The sequence below is a fragment of the Agelaius tricolor genome, unplaced genomic scaffold (genome assembly GCF_023055355.1).
Source record: "Agelaius tricolor isolate 1412-34295 unplaced genomic scaffold, bAgeTri1.0.p SCAF_1, whole genome shotgun sequence".
In the NCBI taxonomy this organism is placed as follows: domain Eukaryota; kingdom Metazoa; phylum Chordata; class Aves; order Passeriformes; family Icteridae; genus Agelaius; species Agelaius tricolor.
The window spans coordinates 101,731,615-101,753,815 of NW_027269261.1; the positions used below are offsets into that span (position 1 = coordinate 101,731,615).

Sequence of the window (22,201 nt, forward strand, 5' to 3'; positions counted from 1 at the left end):
CAAACATGATTGTTTGCCTACTGTTAGGCATATTCTGAATACAAACAGAAGCACTGCACTTTATTTCATGGCACCTGAAACTAAAAAAAAGTGTTCTGCACACAATCTCATTTCACTTAATTTCCATAAATGTACAATGGAAAATCTACTCACATTATGAGTGTCATCATCACTTAAGGCCACCTGAGTAGACTTCACCCAGTGAAGTGCAAATGCATCCCAAAGTTCAAAGAAAGCAGCAAGGTTGACCACGACTACGTGAGGAAGACAGTTGTAACTTCCTGGATCTGAGGTTTGGGGAAAAGGAAAAGAAAGGCAGAGACTGAATATTGCAGCCACATCACATGACACATGTGGGTCAACTTGGTCAACTTCTGATCACTAGAACCTCTCTAGCATTGAGAAATAAACCACAACCTGAAAAGATCCAAGAAATGAAGCTATACAAGTAGCCCTTCATTATTTACACAATGCCCGGTTACCTCTATGCAGTTTATACATATATTAAAAAACCCATAATAAGGGATTCCTTGATCAATTGTTTCTATGCAGTACACTAACTTCATCACTAAATTTTACCCTTTGTTTTAGAAGTAAAACTTCCCACTTACATAAAAACACAGCTGAAGAATTTGGTTATTCTTGCTAGCTAAAGACAGAACACTATTCCAGTTTCTCTCCACTGTTATTTCAAAGTTTGGTTAATTAAGAGAAAAATCATATTCATTGATTACCTTGTAGAGGCAGGACATAAATAGATACCTTAGGTATATCTAATTTAAGGATAATGTGTTAGATACCACACTAGTCCTCATCTGACTGCTTTACATTCACATATTCCTTCTTTGCACACCATGTTTGAAGCACACATTTCATAACAATGCAAATGAACTGTATTTCAAATTGACTACAGAACCAAAAGGAACAGCAAAAATCAACCCACTTTTGTGGAAATCTAGAGACATTCTTAAGGCACTGTTTCTTGGCTTCTTGCTGGCAATCAAACTCTTCTCAAGGTAACTCCTCTTTTCTCGGTCAAGAAATAACACTGCCCTGAAGTAAAAATAAAGTTGTTATCAATCCAACTGTTTTAAACCTTGGCCTTATGACAATGGTGAACTACAACATGACATTTGAACTGCAAAGTGACATAATACAGTCAGTGTATTATGGAAGAAGCATGAAGTGCAACACAACTAATTGCTTGAACATGGTTTCTGTAGAAGCAAGTTTCACAAGGAGCATATTCCTGACTTCACCAGGAAGGAAAAACCAGTGAGCTGCTAAACAGATGCAACACCACATCCTGTAGGATATGTGAGCAGCTGCTTTCTTAACACTTTAACTTCAAAATCTGTGCACTTTCTAATCTTATTAGGAAAAACAGTCAAAATCCAAAAGGAGGAGAACTATTTAAGTTTTGTCAGAGATCTCACACTGCTGCTTCTGCCTCTTTAATGCTTTATCCCACAGTTCTGATTTTTCCTTGAAGTATTGCAGCCTGTATGGAATGCTGGGAGCTCTGCTCCTATATTAAGTGATTGTGTTTAGTATGCATCTACAGAAAACAGAAGCAAAGAACTTAAACACCTGTACAAAAACCTCTGCTTGATATTTTTGACCACACATATCAAAACCTAAAATCACACTTGGCAGACATCTCAAGTGTTTACTCAGCACTGGTTACAGGCATGAGCACTTTTTACACGGGTTTTTTTGTAACCCACCGATTTGCGGCAGACTTCAAAAGCGTAAGAAGCTGGTCTGTGTGTTCCATTTCTGTATCAAAGTTCATCGAATTTCTAATGATCTCCAAAAACTGCATATTCCATCTTGGGTCCAGAGGCATCACATGTTCATCTGGAAAGGCAGACAAGACAGGACAGCAGTGAAACATCACTCAGTTCTCTCCTTGGTCCCCCTGCCTATGCAAGAACATTAAGGAAAGAAAGAAAGAAGCAGCCTAGGAGGAAGGCAGTCAAACTCTCCCACTCCAGATATCCCAACAGAAAAGCACTAAAGCTGACTGCAAGTTCTGTAAAACAGAACAGTAACAATAAATTAAACAGGGATTAGTTTAGAAACTGAAGTCTGGCTCCCAGTCCAGGCAAGACACCCAGGACTATCCATAAGAGGCCCACTGTCACTGGATGCAGCTTTCATGCACCTAACAAGCTTGGAAAAGAAGCCACAGGTCTGAGCTCCCCACAAAACACCAAGGGAAAATTACAGGCCAAGCCATGGGTTTCAGATGGGCTAACACAAATCCTGAGAAAAAAAAAGACCAAGGTGCCTAAATGATCAAGTCAGAAAGGCAGTGAATATTTGAATCACTCTTCAGAACATCACTATGAGCTGTAGGAATACATCTGAGCCACAGATACACAGCCAGGACTCATGGGCAGAGCACTCATCTCTAACTTGAATAGTAGGAATGCATTTAATTGCCATATTTGCTGTTCTAGACAGCAAGAATGCTTGTGTTTGTTGTAATTTCTTTTTTTTGTCTTGTTTTGTTTTCTTTGTTGTACTTTCTTTTATGACAAAGGCAACATATATTTAGAATTTAGCCTTTGTTTTGCTACATACATTTCCTAAGAAGGGTGTGGGAACTCAGCACGTCACTCTGGATGTCCAGAGTTGCCGAGAGAACCCTTGGGGGTCTTGGAAATCCTGGAACGTTGCCAGGAGTGTCTGGTGGCTTGATTTCGATCCTTCTAAGGAAGTGACACCTGTTTGAGGACGTGAGAGTCACTTGAGAGTGAGTGGTGCAGGAAAGACACATTTACAGGGTGAAATATAGATTTTAGGGTTTTTGGTACAGGGGGGTTATGGAGACAAGATGGAGGGATCAGGGCGTGTCTCGTCCTTCTTTCTTCTTCTTGTCATCCATTTTCTGTGATGATGTTGGCACTTGGGGATTGGTTCATGGTGAAGGTGCACTTGCTAATATGGGTGAAAGGTATTGGGAAATAAAGGTGAATATGATGTACGTAGATTTTAGTATAAAAAGACACGACCACCCCATGGGTGGTCAGAGTGCCCTTGACTGCCTTGCAGGTCAGACCTCTGTTGGGCAGACAGAAAATTCTGTAGATAAGAAATAATAAACAAACTGAAGATCGAAAAGCTGAAGAGTCCAGACTCGTCCTTTGAAACGCGTGCCACCCAAGAACCACCCTACCCGTGTCGGGGCAGAGACAGACAGCCGACCGGACAGAAGGGCTGCAGTGTGTTCAGAGAGCAAATAAAGGAAGCAATGTCTTACACCCATCTTTTCCAGGAATACCTGTCATAGTTGGCTGTAGCAACTTGATCATGTTACTGACTCCAGATGAGAGGGGACTGGCATAAAAACAACCAAGGGCTCCAGCACCTGCTTCCAGCTGAATCCTCACTGAATCTGCAGGTGAAGAGGGGAGAACACGGGCATTAAAGAGTGTTTAGTACAAATCAAGAAAAATAACTTCAACTGAGCCAGCACAAGCAGACAATCAAAATCTGTGCATCCACTTTGGTCATATTTTGTATTGGCTCCAAAAGAATGTCAGAATGTCAGAGCTGAAGACATAAATCTTATAAGGAGTTCTAGTTGAACTAGTGATACTACATGTATGCTAGTAAAATATGGTTTGTGAAAATGAATTTATATCTTCAAATCTTCCTCTCAATACATTTTTTTTTGAGGGGGGGTGGGTGAATTTTCTTTACAATAAGGAAAACAAGAGCACACTTTTCATTATTTTTTTACGTATTTTCTACTTTACAGACCTACCTGCCTGAAAAAACAGGAAAATAAAGAGGAAGCAATTAATATAGGGACAACATATCTGAGATTTCAGACTATAGAAGAAAGTTAAATGTGTGAATTATTTGGACTAATGGCTGCCTAAATGCTTCATGAGTTTAATGTGATTAATTCTGTAATTAAGTGAATAGCTCTTCTCAGCTATTTTCCTCAATTTTCAGAAAACACTGCTTCAAGAAATCTCAGTTCTGCAGTTTCTTGGCTTTCTAAGCATTTGTATTTTAACACCAGATACACAGAAGGCATTTGCCTGCTTTCACTACCACTAAAAGAAATAGTGAAAAGGCATATTTGCTTACACAGATGAAAAACCGATCCAAAAGTTACTAATTCAGAAGTGGCACAAGTTAAACACATGGCTGAATAATAAAGGATAATGTTTAGCTCAAATCTCCTTACTTCCCTAACATGCACAATCTGTTTCTGTCCCTCCCTGGAGCCTCCATGCCCTTGAATTACTGTGGATAGTTGAGAGTCTTCATAACCCATAATTTGGAAAGGTCTGGATATTTTCATAGAAGACTTAACAACTCAGCCCTTAGACAAAACAAAGTTAAATGATTACATACCAAGCACCTGTGGCAGATTTTTGGCTAAGGAGTTAAGCCATTTAACTCTTAATTTCCAGTCTTGATTGGTTGCCTTTTGTATGAACAATTTCACTGAAGCCTGGAGAACTTCCATTTCGTCCATCCAGTTTGCATCTATCTCAACAGCACTGAACTTGATACTCTCGGGATTAGTGGACTGCAGAACTTTCTTAAGATCTTGCAGAGTCACTGGTAATGTCCTGAAACACAAACAAGTCCAGCAATCAAGGGCTTGAACTGCCAGATCCAGGAAAAAATATATTTTGCAGGTCAAGCTCTGCAACCATCTTTAGGCATCAGTGTAGCAATGCAATGATCTTTCCTCCATTATTTAGCTTTAAAACCAGTTTCCAACTTCAAATCAGTTGGTAGTGTCTACTGATTATTAGGAGCTCACTGCTACCAACAATTCATGCACTACCCCCCAAGAGAATATGCACAGAATTTCACTGAGAAATTCTAACTGATTTGTGCACCAGAATGATATGCAAATTTAAAAAGACAAAGATAGGAAAAGAAGTGTCATTGAGTAAAAAATAAACAACAAAACCAAACAAAAATAGCAAACAACACAGCATATTGCTAAGAGTTTACAATTCCAACTTTTTCTCTTACTACAAGCTTCCACACTTGTTTCACTGGAAGCAACCTACAGTACCTATCTGTATACCTATAGTCCAGAGGAGGTTATTAAACAAAGAAGGCAGAAACTAAGTTTTTGCACCAGTGTTGTAAAAACTAACAGCTATATTGCACAAGAAATCATTAGAAAATTCTTTCATATACCCCCTGCACAGGGGCCTCTGCTACTTTCAGACAGCTCTGTCTGAAGAAGGAAATTTTTGTTTTTACCTAAACCTACTGGACCTAAAATTACTGATGAGTAATTGATTCCATGAAAACTGGAAATCCAGAGAATCATTAGTGTACTTTAAACTACTTTAATGCTCTGGTTTTTTAAAGCTTAGAAGGAAACTGAAGGAAGAAATTTTGGGGCTCTTATTACCTACTAAACCCAGTGTTTGCATTCACATTTTCTGCTAAACAACTCTCAAAATGAGTCAGATGCACTTACTGAAAATTAAAAAGTCAAGTCTTTTGAATGTATTTGGAAGACTTAAGAATAAAGCAGTAAATAATTGAACTTTCATTTGCAGTGGTTGTATGCAAGGTAAAGGTAACAGGAACACAAGAGTATGACTATCACAATCTCTACCTGCACAGTATCATGAAGACAGGATTTTGCAATAAACAATGACATGCCACGAATAGTTCACATATATTGTTTCTCTTTTACTAGACCAAAAAAAAAAGTTTCCTGCCTACCTGCAGTTTCTGAGGTTTAGTCTATGCAGACAATACATCAGGACCTGTCCATCACTCTGGACTGTGGAAAGGAGTGAATCCTCAGCTGCAAACAGACCCGAAGGCAGCGAGTCTGGCCACAATCCCACTGCCAGCAAGGACTCACCCCAAGTGTCAGGGGAAGCCAGAGAGGAAGCATGCCTCGTAACCAATTCTAATACAAGCTACAACAAACAACCAAAAAGCAGTTTAGAGTCACATTCAGACATGTAGCATGTACTCAACTACCAAACCTCAGGAAACTCTTTAATTACATGTACGTATTATGAAATTACTAGACACCAAATCTTCTATGAACACGATATAATGTACACAATAAAAGCACCAAAACATTCCTACCAGAAGTGAAACAACACACTGTGCAGTTCCAAACAGGAAGTGAATGTGTCTACAGATGAGTGTGCACGGTGTTACAGGCTACAGATGCACCAGTGTGAATATCCCATAGTCTCAGCTGAAGCTGTCACAAACTACAAGCCTCAGAGTCCAAACAGGATACTGTTTGGTTCATCACTCCAAGAGCACCATCTTCATCAGTCTCTGTCTCAGGCATTTAAGAAACAGAGGATCTCAAACACTAGCCTCATGAAGTTACATTTTTTATTTATCTAGATGATCTAAGAAAAGCTTTCAAATATAGGATTTTTACCTTTTGGTTAATCTGCAGTTGCTGTGAGCGGCCATAAACTTCCCAACAGGCTCTGTAAAAAGACTTTGCTAATCCAAAGCCTCTCTGTATTTGCTGCACAATTAATACAGCAGCCTGAAGCAAAAGTGACAAAGATGACACAGAACCTGGAAGATACACAGCAATTAGAGTGATACAAATGTTTAGCAACTGTCAGCCCTTTAATGTGACAAACAGCACTTCAGGTGTCATGATACAAAACAAATATATCCTATTGACCTGAAAGCTGAATGGATTCTTCCCAAGGTTGATATGAAAATCTGACAAGACTGTAAATAACAGATAACCAGCTCAAAAAAAGACATCAGACAGCTGAGCTGAATGAAACTCAGCTGCAAAATCCAACTTGTGCAAACCCTCTATTTTGCTGATTTTCACTTTGAATACATTGGCTTCCTGATAGCAAGGGATAATGTGCCAGTGTCTGATGTCTCCTTACAAAGCACAGTAGTTACCACATTTCCATGACTTGGGCCTACTTCCTGGGAATGCAAAAAAACCAATCCAAAAGTACCTGATTATAGTTTTATGTGCTTACTTATATCAGCACATAACACAATAAAATAACCAGTGTTTAATAGTAAAGACTTCATCCAGATATACATAATGAGCCCATGTTGCTAAAGAATAGTGAACAGACTTTTTTTACCTGCTATTGCTTCCTTGGTTTCTGAATGCACAGCCAGAAGTGCATCACAGACACTGTCTCCAACTAAACCCAAACCATGCAGGATTAACTTCAAATCCAGACTGTCCAATGTATTTCCATCATTCTCCCCAGGAATGTAAATTTCAATCCCACGATTCCGCATGGCTCTGGATATTTCCCCATGAACTGGATCCATAGAAAGGAAGAGTCTGTTGGGTATTAGAAAAGAATAATTCAAGTTGCAAGCAGCCTACAACAATCACCCATTTCAACTGCCTTAAACTCTTAAGATGTAACTTAGGCCCTTAAACTATCACTCTGGAACTACCAAATCCGCTTCTCCATAAAGTAAATTCCTCTTCATAAAAATGGGAACACAGTATCTAGAAATCCAGGGACAGCTACTGAATTTAAATAAGAAATCTGTATGAATAGTTATACTTTGCAATTAGATACAGATATTCTGCATGACTTCTAACTTATTATCATCTGAATTATGTCTGTTTTATCATTTGCCCACTCACAAAGAAAAGTTAGACTATGCCTCCAAGCTATAAAGATTTTTAGAAGTCTTAGCAACAGATTCAAATAAACCTGTGCTATTTAAAAACCAAAGTATCCAGCATTCAAGTAGTTATTACTATCAACAGACACTGCTTAAAAGCAAGGAGGAAAAAGTACTTCTGCGATACAATGTAGTGGAAACAGGTTTCTGAAAAGTCAGGAGTGTTTCCAATTCAGAGGAACCAGAGGGTATCAGTCCCAATATCCTTGTCATGAATTTGTAACAGGTAGGAATGATACAGAATCCTGTTACATTCTCCTTCCATCTTCCCCAGAGATTACTTCAGGTCTGAGAGAACAGGCTGTCTATTTGGGTGGTTTGTTGGGGTTTTTTTAAGTCCTGTCATTTGCAGGAAACTCAAATTTATATATGGGATGGAAAAAGCTGGGAAGAAAATTATTATGCCCATAAACCAGCTTTCATAACCAGCATATCTCAAGACTTCACCATCCTCAATGCATCCTCAATTTCATCACAGTGAAGCAGGGAAGTGCTGGAGTCCTAAACCAGAAATGCAAAATCAAGGCAGAGGCACACTGCTATGCATTTTCCTGTGTAATAGTTGGTGTTGCAACAGGCATATAAAGCAAAGCCTCTTAAGCTTTCTTTTATATGCTCACCACAGTGCAGTTTTCTTCCCTGCTAGAGAGTGTCACTACACTGCATGGCAAACTGAACAGCATTCAAAATACCAGTAGACTGGCTCACTGATGACATTTTATTAATGCTAAACCTGCTATTTGATAAAGGAGAAAAAAAAAGAGAAACAAAAAGCAGAAAGAAGTACCTGAAGTTTGGATGAGGAGCTATTGTAGGAATCGTGCCATCTATGACACCTCTCTCACTCATGGTCAGAACACCTCCCGGTTCAAGCAAAGCATTCAAGCGGTCCAGCACAGAAGGGCTACATTCAAAACAAATTCATGTGGTCATAAAAAGGTACCAATTTGATCCCTTTCTCATCTGAAATCAAAATGGTACCAACCTTAAGCAAAACCCAAAGAGTTAATTACTCTATAAGGAAAGAGGAAAATTGTCAAGTGCTACACTGTCTGAGAAGGAAGAGACTCTTCCAGAAAATCTAATTTATTGCTCCTGTGTATTATCAAATGCAAAATATTCAGTTGTGAATCACTCAGTAAGAGGCAAAGTCAATCAGGGAGGTCAAAGGGTTCACTGAAACAAGGCCAGTAAAATCTCTTACTTGCAGAAATTAACATTGTCCATTAGGAGCCAGTCTCCAGATTGCAGGGCCTGAACCAACATTCCATCTACCCACTCAAAAGTGCCATGGCTGTTGCAGTCAGCAGCCTGGGCCTGCTGCAGCTTGAAATGCCGGAACTCTTCTACCAGGTGAGCAAACTCTGAAAGGAAATACATCTTACACTGAGACTTACATTAATGAAGTAGCTTCCAGCACCATTCAAGAAAAATAGTAGTTATTTTGTTAATAAACATATATGCTTCCTTTTTAGGGGAACATAACAGCAGAGGCTCCAGCTCTTCAGAAGCTTCCCATAGGCAAAACCCACTTGAACAGAAAAAGTTTGCAAGCACAAAGAAATAAAAAACAGATTGACACTTTACTCCCTAAACAGGTACCTTTCTGCATCACTTCTCCCCCATTAGATGAAATTTGATGAGTATTGATGCCTTATTTTAAACAATTATTAAAAAAAAAAAAAAAGAAGAAGGAAAGCCAACATACATACCTGCCTTTGTGTAAGAATTTATTTTGTTGTTTAGTCGCTGGATAAGTACAAGTATTCCCTCCAGTTTGCTCACTAATTCAGCTGTAACACTTCCACCTCCTTCCCCCAGAGATTTGGGTTTGTAATTCAGGATGAAATTGCTCCAAGCACGCAGCACGAGTTCAGCATCATCTGCACAAAGCTCTGCCAGGAGCAGACTGTCCCGTACAAGTGTGCTCACAGCACTCTCCACCTTTTCCAAGAGGCGCTGCCATGGCCTGTTGATATCGACCTGCAAACAGGCCAGTAGGGAGTTAGCTCATGCAGAACACCCTGCTGCCAGGGCTCCATTTACAAACACCAAGCTCACAGCAGACTGGCCACTATCAGGTAGGAAGGAGAAATTCTGCCATATTACCAAACCAGTGTTTACCTGCTCAAATCCACCCAGGAGCTCAGTCGTATCCATTGCGCTGTTCATCGCCATGATCTTCAGCCGATGGCCGGTGAGATGGGCCAACAGCTCCACCAGACTGGTTTTGCCAACAGCTGCTGGGCCCACCAGGATCACCATCCAGCTCATGTGCACACACTTCATTATAGACTCCAGGGACTGCAGCGAATGATGCAGAAGTGAGAGAGTTCTGCCAGAATGAGGAATATAGTTGCCACGAGAAAGAACTGAATAACCGATCTGAAAGAGATGACAGACAGAGGCAAATGGAGCTTAGCTGTGCAAGTTGTTTCCTTCCCTATCCCATCACAAAATCCCTTGTCAACAGTTTACCTGAACATTATATGGATTGATGTGGAACTCCCTGGTTCCTGTATACACACTGGCCTCCTGGCCAAAAATGTCTCTGTATACAGAAATAACCTAGAACAGTTAAAACAGCAGAAAGAGACTTATGAGTTCAAGTTATCCACTGTTTCAAAGATTCATTTCTAAAGGTTTACATCTGAAGTATCTCTTCCTCTCAGCTCCACAGTTGTATGAGAGTAACTTAACATTTTAAATTACAAGCTCATTTAACTCAAAATGCAGCAAGCAATGTGTGAGCTGCCCACAGCAACCCTTTCATTAATCATTGTTTCCTGAGACTTGAAATACCGTAAGCAATGTTTCTCTTTACAAAGTAGTGGGATAGAACTTACTTCATAATAAGTTCTTTCTTTGGTAACACAGAAAAATATAACAATGTTACAGGCAGGGGACAGTAAAGCCATGAGGAAATAGCCAGTCACATACAGCCGGTAACTTCAGTTTCACAATCTAACTTTCCAGTTTAACACTACTTAAATGGTGTGAAATTAAACAAAAAGCACAGGATTTCTAAGCAAGAGAGGGATAAGTAGGTAGCAAACATTATTTAATACAGAATCACACGAGTATGATCTGCTTTAATTTAAGTCCTTTGTTATTCTGCTTGCCTTTATTTACATCAGCTGTCTGCTTTTATACTAATTAAATTGATATTTCAAATGGCAAGGGGAGAGGGTATCTATACCCTCTAGCCATTTGAAATATCAATTTAATTAGAGAAAACCTCAAAACTCCAAACAAACATATTTTTAATTTTTAAGAGATAAGTGTCTATGAATGAATTGCAACGAATCTTCAAAGTGGAGATCTAAACTTGGATTTCTATAAATATATCCTGACCATCTGAAGAGAAAGGAAGGAGAACAATGGCTCACCTTTTCTTTGTCTTCTCTGGTTCTCATTCTTTCTCCATATACCAAAAACACATGCTGGCCTGGATCATAACATCCTGGTGACTGGTCAACAAGCATAAGCTGGCACCAGCGGAAAAGATCACGTAGGTTGAACTCCCAGGGTCCTCCTTTCTGTCCCCACTTTTTTTCAGCCATTACTTCTTTTTCAATCTGAAAGAAAAAATGGTAGTAATTAAAAAAATAATAATTTATTCCATCCATAAGCTGTTCTTCAATTTTTTTTTTTTAATGTTGACTGAACTTCTGCCTTTGGCACTGCTTACAAGACAAAGACAACTGAAAGAGCAGGCTGAATTTACTTTGCTGAAGATATGTTAGGAACTAAAGCTTGATTTAGTTTGTCTGTTACTGTTTCTCTTAACACTCAGTTCAATTTTGCAGTTTACTCTTGCACTCTCAAATGAATATGCAGTAAGATGCTGACACAAGAGATTTTACCTAAGGTCACAGAATACTACTTTCTGCTGTGTATATATGTTTTATCTTCTGTGAAAAACAGTGCCTTGTCAAATATCAACAAAGCATCTGATTGTCATGGTACAAGAATTCAGATTTAGTGGTGTTCTTTACTTTCCTCTGCATATATTTCCATCCCTCTTTTTTTACCCACACACTTCTCTATAAAAATGCTTGGAAATAAAACATTATACTTAATGTTTTTCTACTTACTGCATTCTACCTATTTCTACAGAAAAGAAATTAAAATATGTTTACCTTGTTATTGAAAGCAACCATTTTAGCAATAACAGTTTTATCAATAGCAGGAAACAATGTATTCCCAATAAACTTCATATCTTCTGCTGACAGTGGATCAACATACACCTGGTAAAATCAAGAGAATTCAGAGTGCTTATAAAGTCAGAAACATGTAAGACAGGATCATGATATAGTTGAAACCAAACAAATAGGCTTGCCTGTGTAAATCTATTAAGAAAGGACTTGGGGAGACCCTTCCTTCCACCTCCTTGTCTGTACGGATTCTGGCATCCAAAAATCTTCGTCGTCTTGTGCTGTACATGAAAATTCATTCCCAGTTCTGGAACATAAATCTCAGCTCTGTGGTCAAAGCACGCATTTAGCCCCTCTAACACAGACTGAGAAGCCAGATTCAACTGAGGAAAGAAAGAAGGATACAATATTAATGCTCCACAAAACATTTTTGCATAATCTCTAGTCTAATAGTCTGGGATATATAGAAGGTAAAATTCCATTTCATTGCTGTTCTAGAACTAACACAAGTTATTATCACCAGCTAGACTGTTACTATACTGAAGCAACAAACACTTCCTTATGTTCACTTGTTATTTGTACTGTGTTTTTTCACTGTGATAACTAAACAATTCTCCATTGTAAAACCTGCATTTTCAAGACCCTTTTTCCTGAATTTATGTTCATACATTTGTGGCACTCAGAGCATTTTGTTTGTTTGTTTAAATTAAGGCAGTCTCAGCTATTATTTATAGTGGTTGTTTGAAGTGGCATTCTTCTCAATAGGGGGGAAAAATGAGGTATATAAGGGGCTAAGGAACTGAAGATTTTGCACTCTGCAGTAATTAGAGTACATATTGCCAAGAAGGCAGATCTGTGCACACACATGCTTGAAAGCACTTGCTACAGGGTACATGAACAAACCAGCAGTGGCAGAAAAGCTTATACTGGCAAGATGGAACTCTTCCCCATCTCAATTAAATCAGTAATCAACACAGTATATTAGTCCCCAAAAAAACACCCTCTATTTCAGTGAAACTGCATCCATAAAGAACATTTGTACTGAAACTTCTGTTGGCATTCTTCTCTAAAAACTGCAAATGCAAATCAAACCTATCCTTGTTCTTCTGCAATAATTTAAACTGGGATTCAGTTCTTGTTCTCTTGTCTCAAAAAAGTCTAGTCATCACCTGCCCTCATGAAGGGAGGTCATTGGCACTCAAAGGTATTTATTCCACAAGCCAAATCAGCAAATTTGCTCTTCTAGAACATTCCATTCTATTTGTCCCCAAACCTGAATTTACCTCATCTAACACAATCCAGTGTCCAGCCTTTAATGCTGCTAACAGTGGTCCATCACGCCAGGCAAATTCTCCTCCCTTTCCACCTTCAACAGGCAAGTCTGTCCCAAATAAGTCTGTCACATCCTTTGGGAGTAAAGAACAGAATGGGGGAGTTGAGGAATTACAAAATTTAACAGAAGTTCATAAACATCATTTGTTAACTTTACTTAACATTTTCTCCCTTCCCTTTTAATGCCTACACTTTTAAGTCTAATGAAAAATTTTCAGCAATTGCAAAATGCTGAAAGCTTTTCCATTATAGGACTCCAGTGATAAGGTACAATATTTAACAACAAAAATTTAAATTGCAACAGAAAAGCTAAAAAGCCTTAAAGCTGTTTTTGAGTAATGTTGCAGAAGCCAAGAAAAACACAATAGACAAGGATATGTATGACTTCACCTGAAAAGAACAGAAATATCTGGGAATTGGCAGTCACTCACAGAACCTTGCTGCTCTGCCTCCTGCCCTCTCCCATTCAGTTCTGAGACCACTGAGACCAAGAAGGAAAAGCTGACATTTCAGACACAGTGCCAAATTTAAAGAGAACTGCACTTCAAAAGTTATACAAAGCTTCTACCCTGCCATGAACACCAAGTAATGAAGAGAATATTTTATTCTACCGTTTGCTCAGACAGGTTGATTCGAACAAGACAGTTGCCTGAGGCTTTTGCCAGGGCAGCAACCAGGCTGGTCTTGCCCACTCCTGGTGAGCCCTCCAACAGAATAGGTTTGTTAAGCTGTAGGGCTCTTAACAGCCTTTGTGCGTTCACTGCTGTAGTCCCAGCATTTAAGGCATAATCTGTCATGTTGTTCCTCTGGAGAACAGGACCTAAAATAAAGGAAAGGTAAACCAGAAAACAATTAAACAATTAAAGAATGTTTATGCTGGAGGTGCTGATAGTGTGCCTCTGAATGAGCCCACTCTGTCTGTAAACTGCTGATCTCAGTGCAGCAAGCAATGGAGATCCAGATTGTATGCCATTCTTGGAGATGTGGCACATAGATTTTATTTGACCCACAGCTGCATCTCAGCTGATCTCCACATATTTATATTGAATTTTGCAAAATAAGCATATGGACATAGGATTTATTTTGCCATGAAACCTCAATACCTCCTGGTTCATGACTTAAAGTAGAGATCTATCCCTGAACAAACATAAATGTGTTCTTGCACTTCAGTCATGTGGATCTAAAACTCAGAAGGAGCTCTTGAAAAATTGACACTGAGGGATACAATCCAGCCATGCTCCAGAGCAACATATTAATCTGTTCTATACACTGCCAGTTCTGGGAAGGAACATCCCCTTAATTAAAAGTTTGCTTCTCCTTTACTGTTATTATGGCATACAGTGGGGAGAGAGCACAGAGCTTGTCTGCCAAATTCCAGCCAGTATAGCTCCTTGGACATCACTCCCCCAAATGTGGAATACAGCATTTCTCATGTACACATGATACTAACCACCAGTGCATCCTACACAAACTGATACCTCTTTACTAGGAAAGGGATCCAAAGAGATTCCTTTTGTGAACTTATCAGCAGAGGGGAGCTAAGCAATTTCCAAAAAAGCTTTACTTTGTACAATTTTATGCATGACTAACACAATCCATGAATGCCAGAAAGTTAAATTTGAACAACTAATACAGCATTAGGAACACACAGGTCCATGTGCTAAAAACTAACCAGCTGAGTTAGAAAGCTCAGAGTCATCACTTTTTAGTCCTGTTGTGGTATTTTAAAGGTAAGCAGCAGTGTTTTGCTAGTTTCGTTTGCATTTTTATTTCCCATGAGGAACTGAAATGTAGAGATTAAATGATTTTGCCAAAATTGCAGTAAATCTTTGAGAGCCTAGAGCAAGGCATGGCATTATCTTCCATTCTGTTTAGCTTTGTACTCAGGACCCCTGCTTTCCATTCTTTGCACAAGGGCCAGGATGAGCTGCAGCTTTAGTTAGTGGAACTTAATAGGCATTTTGAGCATGAAAAAGTGACAGAAAATCACAACTCAAAATTAAAAAAAGTTTTGTTACACCAAAAAAGTCTATGAAAATTAGGCCATTAAAAAGTAATGAAAAAGGGGAATGAACAGATGTGTCTTAATAAATGTGACTGAGTTGTAATCTACACACTTGGAGGCAGAAAAGGGATTTTTCTAAAGCTTAAGAACCAACAAATTGTTCTATGATGGTTCAGGTATTGTACTTAGATCTAGTGAATAACAAAACTACTGAAAATATAAATCACAGAATAAATGTCCACCCACTCCCACAGTCTCTTGCCTCTTGGAATAAAAAACGGGTGAATTCCCATGAAGTTGTCCATCCATACAAACTCTTTTTCCTTTGTTCTGTCATAAATCTTCAGTTCATTCTTCTGATAATCAGTCAGCTCAAAGAATTGACTCATTTTCTCACATAAGAATGTGAGGCATTTCTCACGAGCTAATAAAGCTGTATCAGCTGAGCAGGATGTTGTACCTGTAATTAGGAAAGTAAAGTGTGTTTCAAAACATAACTAGGCACATTCATCTCCTGACAAAAAATTCATCCCTTCATGTGCATGCAGGTTTATATTTTATTTTAATGTTTACAGTGCTTCCAGTACTATTTGCCATGGACAGATTGTTCTGTGAGCCCAGAACTAAGGGCACCACATTTCCAATCCTGTTTCTTCTACCATCACAATCAACCTGATCCCTTGCCATAGGCCCCCCCAGGCTTTCTTTTCTGGCATTACTTGTGCCTTCCACTTTTCCTCCTCTCCCTTATCTACTATTTATCAACTGGGCCAGCAGCCAAACACACAAAGATGCATTCTCAGCTATGTGCATGGTACAGGCCAGCACAGACAGATACTGGCATGTGCAGTGGGGGAGAGCATGACAGCATAACATGTGCTCAAGTATCAGCTCAGTGAAACCACATCAACTCAATAAAAACCACAGGTTTTCTTAATTTGTGTGCTAGCCTTTGTAATATTATTAATCCTTCTAATTTACTTCAGCTTGCTCTATTTCTTAAACTCTTGCTGAAACACAAAAAAGGCACATGATATACAGAAGGTTGTCAAATGGAAGTGAGAACGTCTCCTAGAAAAGTCCCATGCTGCCCCAAAGCATTTTGTTTGTATTTGACTAAAAATATTAATAAAATACAGAGCTTCATATTTTCTGCTACCAAATGAGCACTGAAGACTTACCTGATCCTATTCCATCAATATACACCAAACATGCAGCATGGATAAAAGACATCCCTGGGGAAATGTTACGGTGGCTGCATCCCTTGGCAGAGCTTGACTCATTCTCTGCCATGACATTCATAAAATTAACCCAGGCCAAGATGTCTCTCACACTGAGAATACACTGGCGACCAAACTCTTGATTAGTCAGCCATTCAACAAAGTCCATCATGAGTTCAGCTATGTCTGCCCCTAAAAAATATTTAAAAACAAACAAACAAAAAAGCCATCAAATAAATTTGAGTAACCATTTTTTTGCTCACATCTGCTACACTGTTGTAAAAACATCTTTAAGGCAGGTACAGCTGCATGAGCAATGTGGTACTCTATATCCTAGAAACAGAATAAGAGAAGAGAGAGCTCATGCCTGAGCTCTTGTTACAGATCCTTTTAAATTCAGGTAACAAGACAGCATCACGTGACTAACACTAACAGTGAAGCTGCTGGCAGAAAGTTAAGTGCCAGTTCTTTCAACACTCTATATTAAAACCAAGCTGGGACACTGAAGGGCTGGGGACAGTTCAGCTACCTGGATGGTGAAGTAAACACAGCCTTGAATTTACTTCTAGCTAGACATATACCATACACAGTGAAGGAAGAACAAAGTCCAGAATATAGCATGCTGTCTTCAGGGAGAAACGTAGCAGAAAAAGGGTGACAGTGGTGTACATCCTGAGGAAAGGTTGTCAGCCTCCTGACAAACTCCTTACTTTCTTAGCAATATTTGAGTATCAACACACAGAAATACCTACCCTTGTGGTTTATTGCACCCAGAGACAATCCTGGATGGAGATTGTGTTTTACAATCTGTATCAAATCATCGCGGCCATTGCTCTGTGGACACCATATTTCTGTAAATCTGTTGCGCAGCGCAGGGGAAAGCTGCAAACAAGCAGAGTGACAGAGCAATTAAAGATTCATTACAACATCTTCCCCAAAGGTCACTTAACAACAGTGACTTGTAGTCACTGTAATTGTAAACAATAAATAAAATGAACAAGATAGGTATTTCCTTCTAATTCTGACAGAGACACTTTGTAAGAAAATCTTTGAAAGAAGAAGGATTTTTAAGACTTCTAGTAGTGGCATCAATGCAGGAAATGGGTGATATAGAAAGTTCAAAAGAATATGGGAAGAAACTGAGCTGGTTTGCAATCACCAAAGCTCTGTTTCATTGTAGGACGTGGAAATTCGCCTTCAATTACAGCTCGTTTCTTTAATTTCTCTCTTCCTTGGTTGGTCAATCAAAAATTAGTAGCACAAATGCAATCCAGAAATAAATCCTGTTTACACACATGGCTTCAATGAGTGGTTCTCTATTTCAGGAACAACTTTAAATAGAGTACCCATCTTCTTTCGAGTAAAAGAGCTTCTGGTTCTTTTTTATAAACCTAGCTTCCAACACTGCTTAAAAGTTGTAGGGTTTTGTTGTCTTATGGGTTTTTTAAATATGTTTTAAATTATTTAATTCTCAACTTCAGAAACAATTTTTTTCATTTAATGAAAAAGCTTTCTTGGGATGTGATGTTCATTATTCACTAAGAAATACAAGATGACCGTTACTTTCTGAATAGCATTAAGGAGAAAAATCTGATAGGCAACTTTGTACTACCCCAGAGACCTGGATTTACTTGCTTCACAAATCACACCTCCTGTACTTGAATATTCTATATATCAGGACTAACTAGGGTATTTAGAGTCCTTTGACATTTTGCTGAGTATTCATTTATAATGCCACAGTGACAGCCCACAGAAGTGGCAGAAAAGAGATTCACTCCAATCCTCCTTTAGAGCAATGAAGCAGATGCCAACTAGAAAGCACTGGATGCCAGAATTGGTTGGCATGATGCATTTTTGCATTGTACCTCCAACCACTTAATGGTCAGTAATGACCAGAAGATGCATGCTGTATTTCCACATGTTTTGGCATTTACCTCTTTTTTCCCAAAGTCACCTCCTGGGTTCATGGTTGCAAGGATACGGAATTTCTTTCCTGCAACTAACAGTTCTACTTCATTCTCCTCATCATCTTGGCCACCTTTTTCAGCAAGTACCAATGTCTTTTCAGCTTCAAGAACACTAGAGAGAAGGTAAAAAAAATATTGCTTAAATTTTGCTCCACACTTCAAAAGATCACTTAAAAATGAAAATCATATTAATTGGCCTGGATAAACTTTCTTTTACCCAATATAATGGGTAACAGAAAAGACTGAAATGAGGGATACTGCTGCATACAGATAATGAGGTTGAATTTATATTTTAGTTGTTCTGGGGGTTTTCTTTACACACACACAAAAGAGGGGAACAACTAGATTTTGTTCCTGGGATTTGCCAAGATATACATAATTTCAAGAGCTCTCTGGCAGGCTGAAAACATTAATACTGCAAATGGTAAACTAGAGATTTTACTTTTAAGTTTTATTTGTACCATTGTCTTTTTCAGCAAGAGAGCAGCTCACCTAAGCCAGGAAACAAAAGTGCCTAAAAGAAGTCAGATTTATGCCACTCATGTTTGGATAATGAACAGACACATTGAGGATGCTTAGTACTACCACATTTCAGACATACCTGTTAAGGCGCTCTAGTACAGAATCATCAGCTAAAGAAATCTCATCAAGGAGGAAAAAACCTTCCTCCTTCATTGCTAAAACAAGAGGCCCATCACACCACTCAAAGAGTCTAGAACCATCAGATTCCTCCTAAGAAAAGGAAAAGAAAGTGAGAAGTGGTAGCTGTTGCTTTTTTCTCCCCTGGTGACACCATCCAAGGTATTACTGGCGCAAGACAAACCTGCTCCTTGGCCCTCTGCCTGACTGGCCGCAGCCCTCCCAGGAAGTCTGATGTCTCCATGTGCAGGTGGCAGTTCACTGAGTACAGCTTCTGATTTGCTAATGCTGCAAAGATCTGACAAATGGTGGTTTTACCACACCTGCAACCAAGTAATTTGATTAAAAAGGATGAATTAAAAAAAAAGAAGCAAACCAAGCAATCAGCTCACTTTGGACAGGATTCATACTTTCATTGAAGAGTTATGAGTCAAAGGCCCAGCATGCAAATTTTCTTCTGCTCCCTTTCATTGAAAGAAATGTATGCAAAGTGAAGCCATGTTTGGCACAATTGCTGCTGATTTGCACAAGAGACCTTTTAAAATTAAATTAAATTAAAATCAATTAAATTTAAATCAATATCTGGATTGATGGATTTCTGCATGTTCTAAGTCAAATTTATTTCAGCTTGCCCTTCCAGATATTCAACCAGCCTATCATTTCACTGAACTGGAAATGTTACATGTCTAGACCAAGCCTAAGTCTGATGGAATAAACTGCTGAGCATCTAGTTTTAATTTACTACCCAAGTAAATTTTCCTTCTCTCTTTTCTTGCATGTTTCTTTCCTTCTCTTCCATAAAAATTTACTCTACAAATTTAAAACCAGCACAAGAGCAGACAGCATCTACTTCCACAACCTCCACTACTGTGTTTGAGGTGGAAAAGCGGTAGCAAGACTATATTCAACCTCATAAAACATGCAAATTGAATGTGCTCTCGAAGAGAAAAATATCACAGTACCCCAAAAGCAGCCCCTCCCTGTGAGGCACAGTGAGATTCTACAGGGCACCTTGCAAGCTGGGGACAGAAGTCAGTTCACTTTCATTTTCCTACTTTTATGTAACTTCTATGTAGTTACACAATGCAGATGAACCCATCAAAGACACAGGTTAAATGAGATGCATCTGCTTCCCCTCAGAAAGGAACTGTGAAAAACAGCAGCTGCGAGTCTGCCATGAGACAGGCTCAAATTGAAAGATCCCAGATGAAAGCAGCACTGAAGCCCACACAATCATTTTGTCTCCAGCTCAGCAGCTGGTACAGAACATCATAAAAAGCAAGATTACCCAGTGTCTCCCACCAGCAGTACTGGTTCACCAAACTCCAGGGCTCGTCCCACCAAAATGGCAAGTCTCCTCATCCCTTGAGTCCAGACAACATGGCTGAAATCTCTGTCCATCGCGGACATCCACGTGGAAGACTTAGCTGCACAACACAAAGCAATCCATCGGCTTCAGTCCCATCTAGAGATCTACCAGTTCCCTCTACCAGTGGGGCCCCTCTAGGAAACTCACCCAGTAGCTTTTTGACACTTTCCCCTGAGAAGAGAGACTCAGGATATATTTTTTTCTTGAAGTGTTTTTCAATGACATTTTGAATGACATCCACCTCCTCCTGTTTCCTGACTCTGCCTGCCAGAAGCATAAAACCTACAAAACAGAGGAAGAGAGAAAGCAATTACTACCTGGGTAATCAGCAACAAAGATTTACACTTAAGAAGTGGGGGCTGAAAAGCAGTTCTACAGACACTTAGAAAAGCTGGGGCAGCAGAGCTCACCATCATTTGCTAAGTGCTGAAGCCAGTCATAGTCCTTCTGCAGCTGCTCTGCCAGCCTGTACCTCTCAGCCCAGCGGAACAGATCCCGCAGGGTAATGAATCCGTGCTTCCCAGCAAACACCGTGGAACCTCTGCGGTAAGACTGCACAAGAGCAATCGTGAGCTATTTTTTCATCAACCTGTCCAAACACTTCTAGCAAAGCTAATCACCCCTCTCTGCAGTGACATTGCAACAAGAAAATTCTATGAATAACTACAAAAAAAGTTCAGTAGAGTCACAACATCTAAACACTAACTCCTTTTAGGCAGGTATTTGATGAGCAGCAGGAACTAAATAATTTAGATGATAAAAATTTTTAAAAAACCAACTAAGAATAAAATAGGTACCTGGAATAAAACAAAATCTAGTTTGTGCTGCAGTAATTGCTTTTAAGCACAAGATAGTTTTAGCTACATACTAAGTGTCAAATGCCTGGTGAATACAGGAGTATCCGAACTTACCAAAAATTACTGTGTAAAAGTAATACCGAATTTCACATGACCCAAAGACCCCTACAAATCCAATACTGTGCTTTGGCTCCAGAGCAAGGCATAATTCCACACATTAAATCCCATGGTGTCTGGTTTTTTGGTGGGTTGTTTATTTGTTTTTTTGCTACAAGTTTCCTCTCAAATCTGACATCACCTTCCCTAGCCTTAGTCTTAACCACTGAAAATTAGTACCTTGGTGGGTTCTCTCTGTGATTTAGGATTTTAAATATCCTTCAGCTAACAATACCTCCCCCCCGAAGGAATTTCTATTACTTTGTACATGTTACTTTGAAGTATGTTTGCATTTCTTATACTAAAAGAAAAAATACTCTCATACTTGCAGGTCTAACATGACTTTGACAAGCTTGCTGCAGTAAGAAGGTGGCAAACTGCATCGCTTGTGCAGGATGGTTTCCAGTTCAGCACTCGGCAGTTCATCAAAATGCAGCTCCACAAAACGATTTCTGAAGGCTCTGGACAAAACCTAAAATATGAGACCACACCACTGTTTGAACTTTTTCCTTTGATATTGCTCATAGATGTTCCCCTACACATCCAAAGGAAATAAGAATAGTGTCATAGCATACAAATTAGCACACACATATAAACATTGAAAGAAAGAAGAGACAGTCAGGATGAGGACAAAAGCTTTAAAATGGACTGGGTGTTTTAAGGGCACAGGCAGCTAAGCATTACAAAGCCAGAGGCTCACTCTCCCTACAATGGGAGTATTGGAAGGGTAAAAGTGATAAAACTTTTAGGCTGAGACAGTTTCATAGGTAAAGAAAAAGGTGCATGTGCAAGCAAAGCAAAATTAGGAATTCATTCATCACTTCACATCAATAGGCAGGTATTCAGCCATCTCCAGGAAATAAGGGCTTCATCACACACCAGTGTTATTTAGGG

At 39.2% G+C, this 22,201-nt stretch overlaps 1 protein-coding gene across 4 annotated transcripts in view; it reads right to left on the reverse strand.

Annotated features, from left to right (window-relative positions):
- Positions 1-22,201, reverse strand: part of MDN1 (midasin AAA ATPase 1) — a 94,624-nt gene that overhangs the window by 39,804 nt on the left and 32,619 nt on the right. For all 4 annotated transcript variants that reach the window (XM_071445742.1, XM_071445732.1, XM_071445723.1 and 1 more), the window contains exons 26-53: positions 21,633-21,779; positions 20,765-20,906; positions 20,502-20,636; positions 20,274-20,412; positions 19,170-19,308; positions 18,948-19,078; positions 18,314-18,458; positions 17,132-17,261; positions 16,341-16,571; positions 15,422-15,619; positions 13,766-13,974; positions 13,106-13,228; positions 12,008-12,205; positions 11,808-11,915; positions 11,055-11,243; positions 10,144-10,233; positions 9,790-10,050; positions 9,378-9,648; positions 8,870-9,029; positions 8,453-8,569; positions 7,101-7,309; positions 6,413-6,558; positions 5,725-5,927; positions 4,378-4,598; positions 3,290-3,403; positions 1,728-1,860; positions 944-1,053; positions 154-287 (exon numbers count right to left, since the gene is read on the reverse strand). In XM_071445742.1, the coding sequence (XP_071301843.1) occupies positions 154-287; positions 944-1,053; positions 1,728-1,860; positions 3,290-3,403; positions 4,378-4,598; positions 5,725-5,927; positions 6,413-6,558; positions 7,101-7,309; positions 8,453-8,569; positions 8,870-9,029; positions 9,378-9,648; positions 9,790-10,050; positions 10,144-10,233; positions 11,055-11,243; positions 11,808-11,915; positions 12,008-12,205; positions 13,106-13,228; positions 13,766-13,974; positions 15,422-15,619; positions 16,341-16,571; positions 17,132-17,261; positions 18,314-18,458; positions 18,948-19,078; positions 19,170-19,308; positions 20,274-20,412; positions 20,502-20,636; positions 20,765-20,906; positions 21,633-21,779 (4,533 nt within the window). The remainder of the gene's footprint in view (positions 1-153; positions 288-943; positions 1,054-1,727; positions 1,861-3,289; positions 3,404-4,377; positions 4,599-5,724; positions 5,928-6,412; positions 6,559-7,100; positions 7,310-8,452; positions 8,570-8,869; positions 9,030-9,377; positions 9,649-9,789; positions 10,051-10,143; positions 10,234-11,054; positions 11,244-11,807; positions 11,916-12,007; positions 12,206-13,105; positions 13,229-13,765; positions 13,975-15,421; positions 15,620-16,340; positions 16,572-17,131; positions 17,262-18,313; positions 18,459-18,947; positions 19,079-19,169; positions 19,309-20,273; positions 20,413-20,501; positions 20,637-20,764; positions 20,907-21,632; positions 21,780-22,201) is intronic.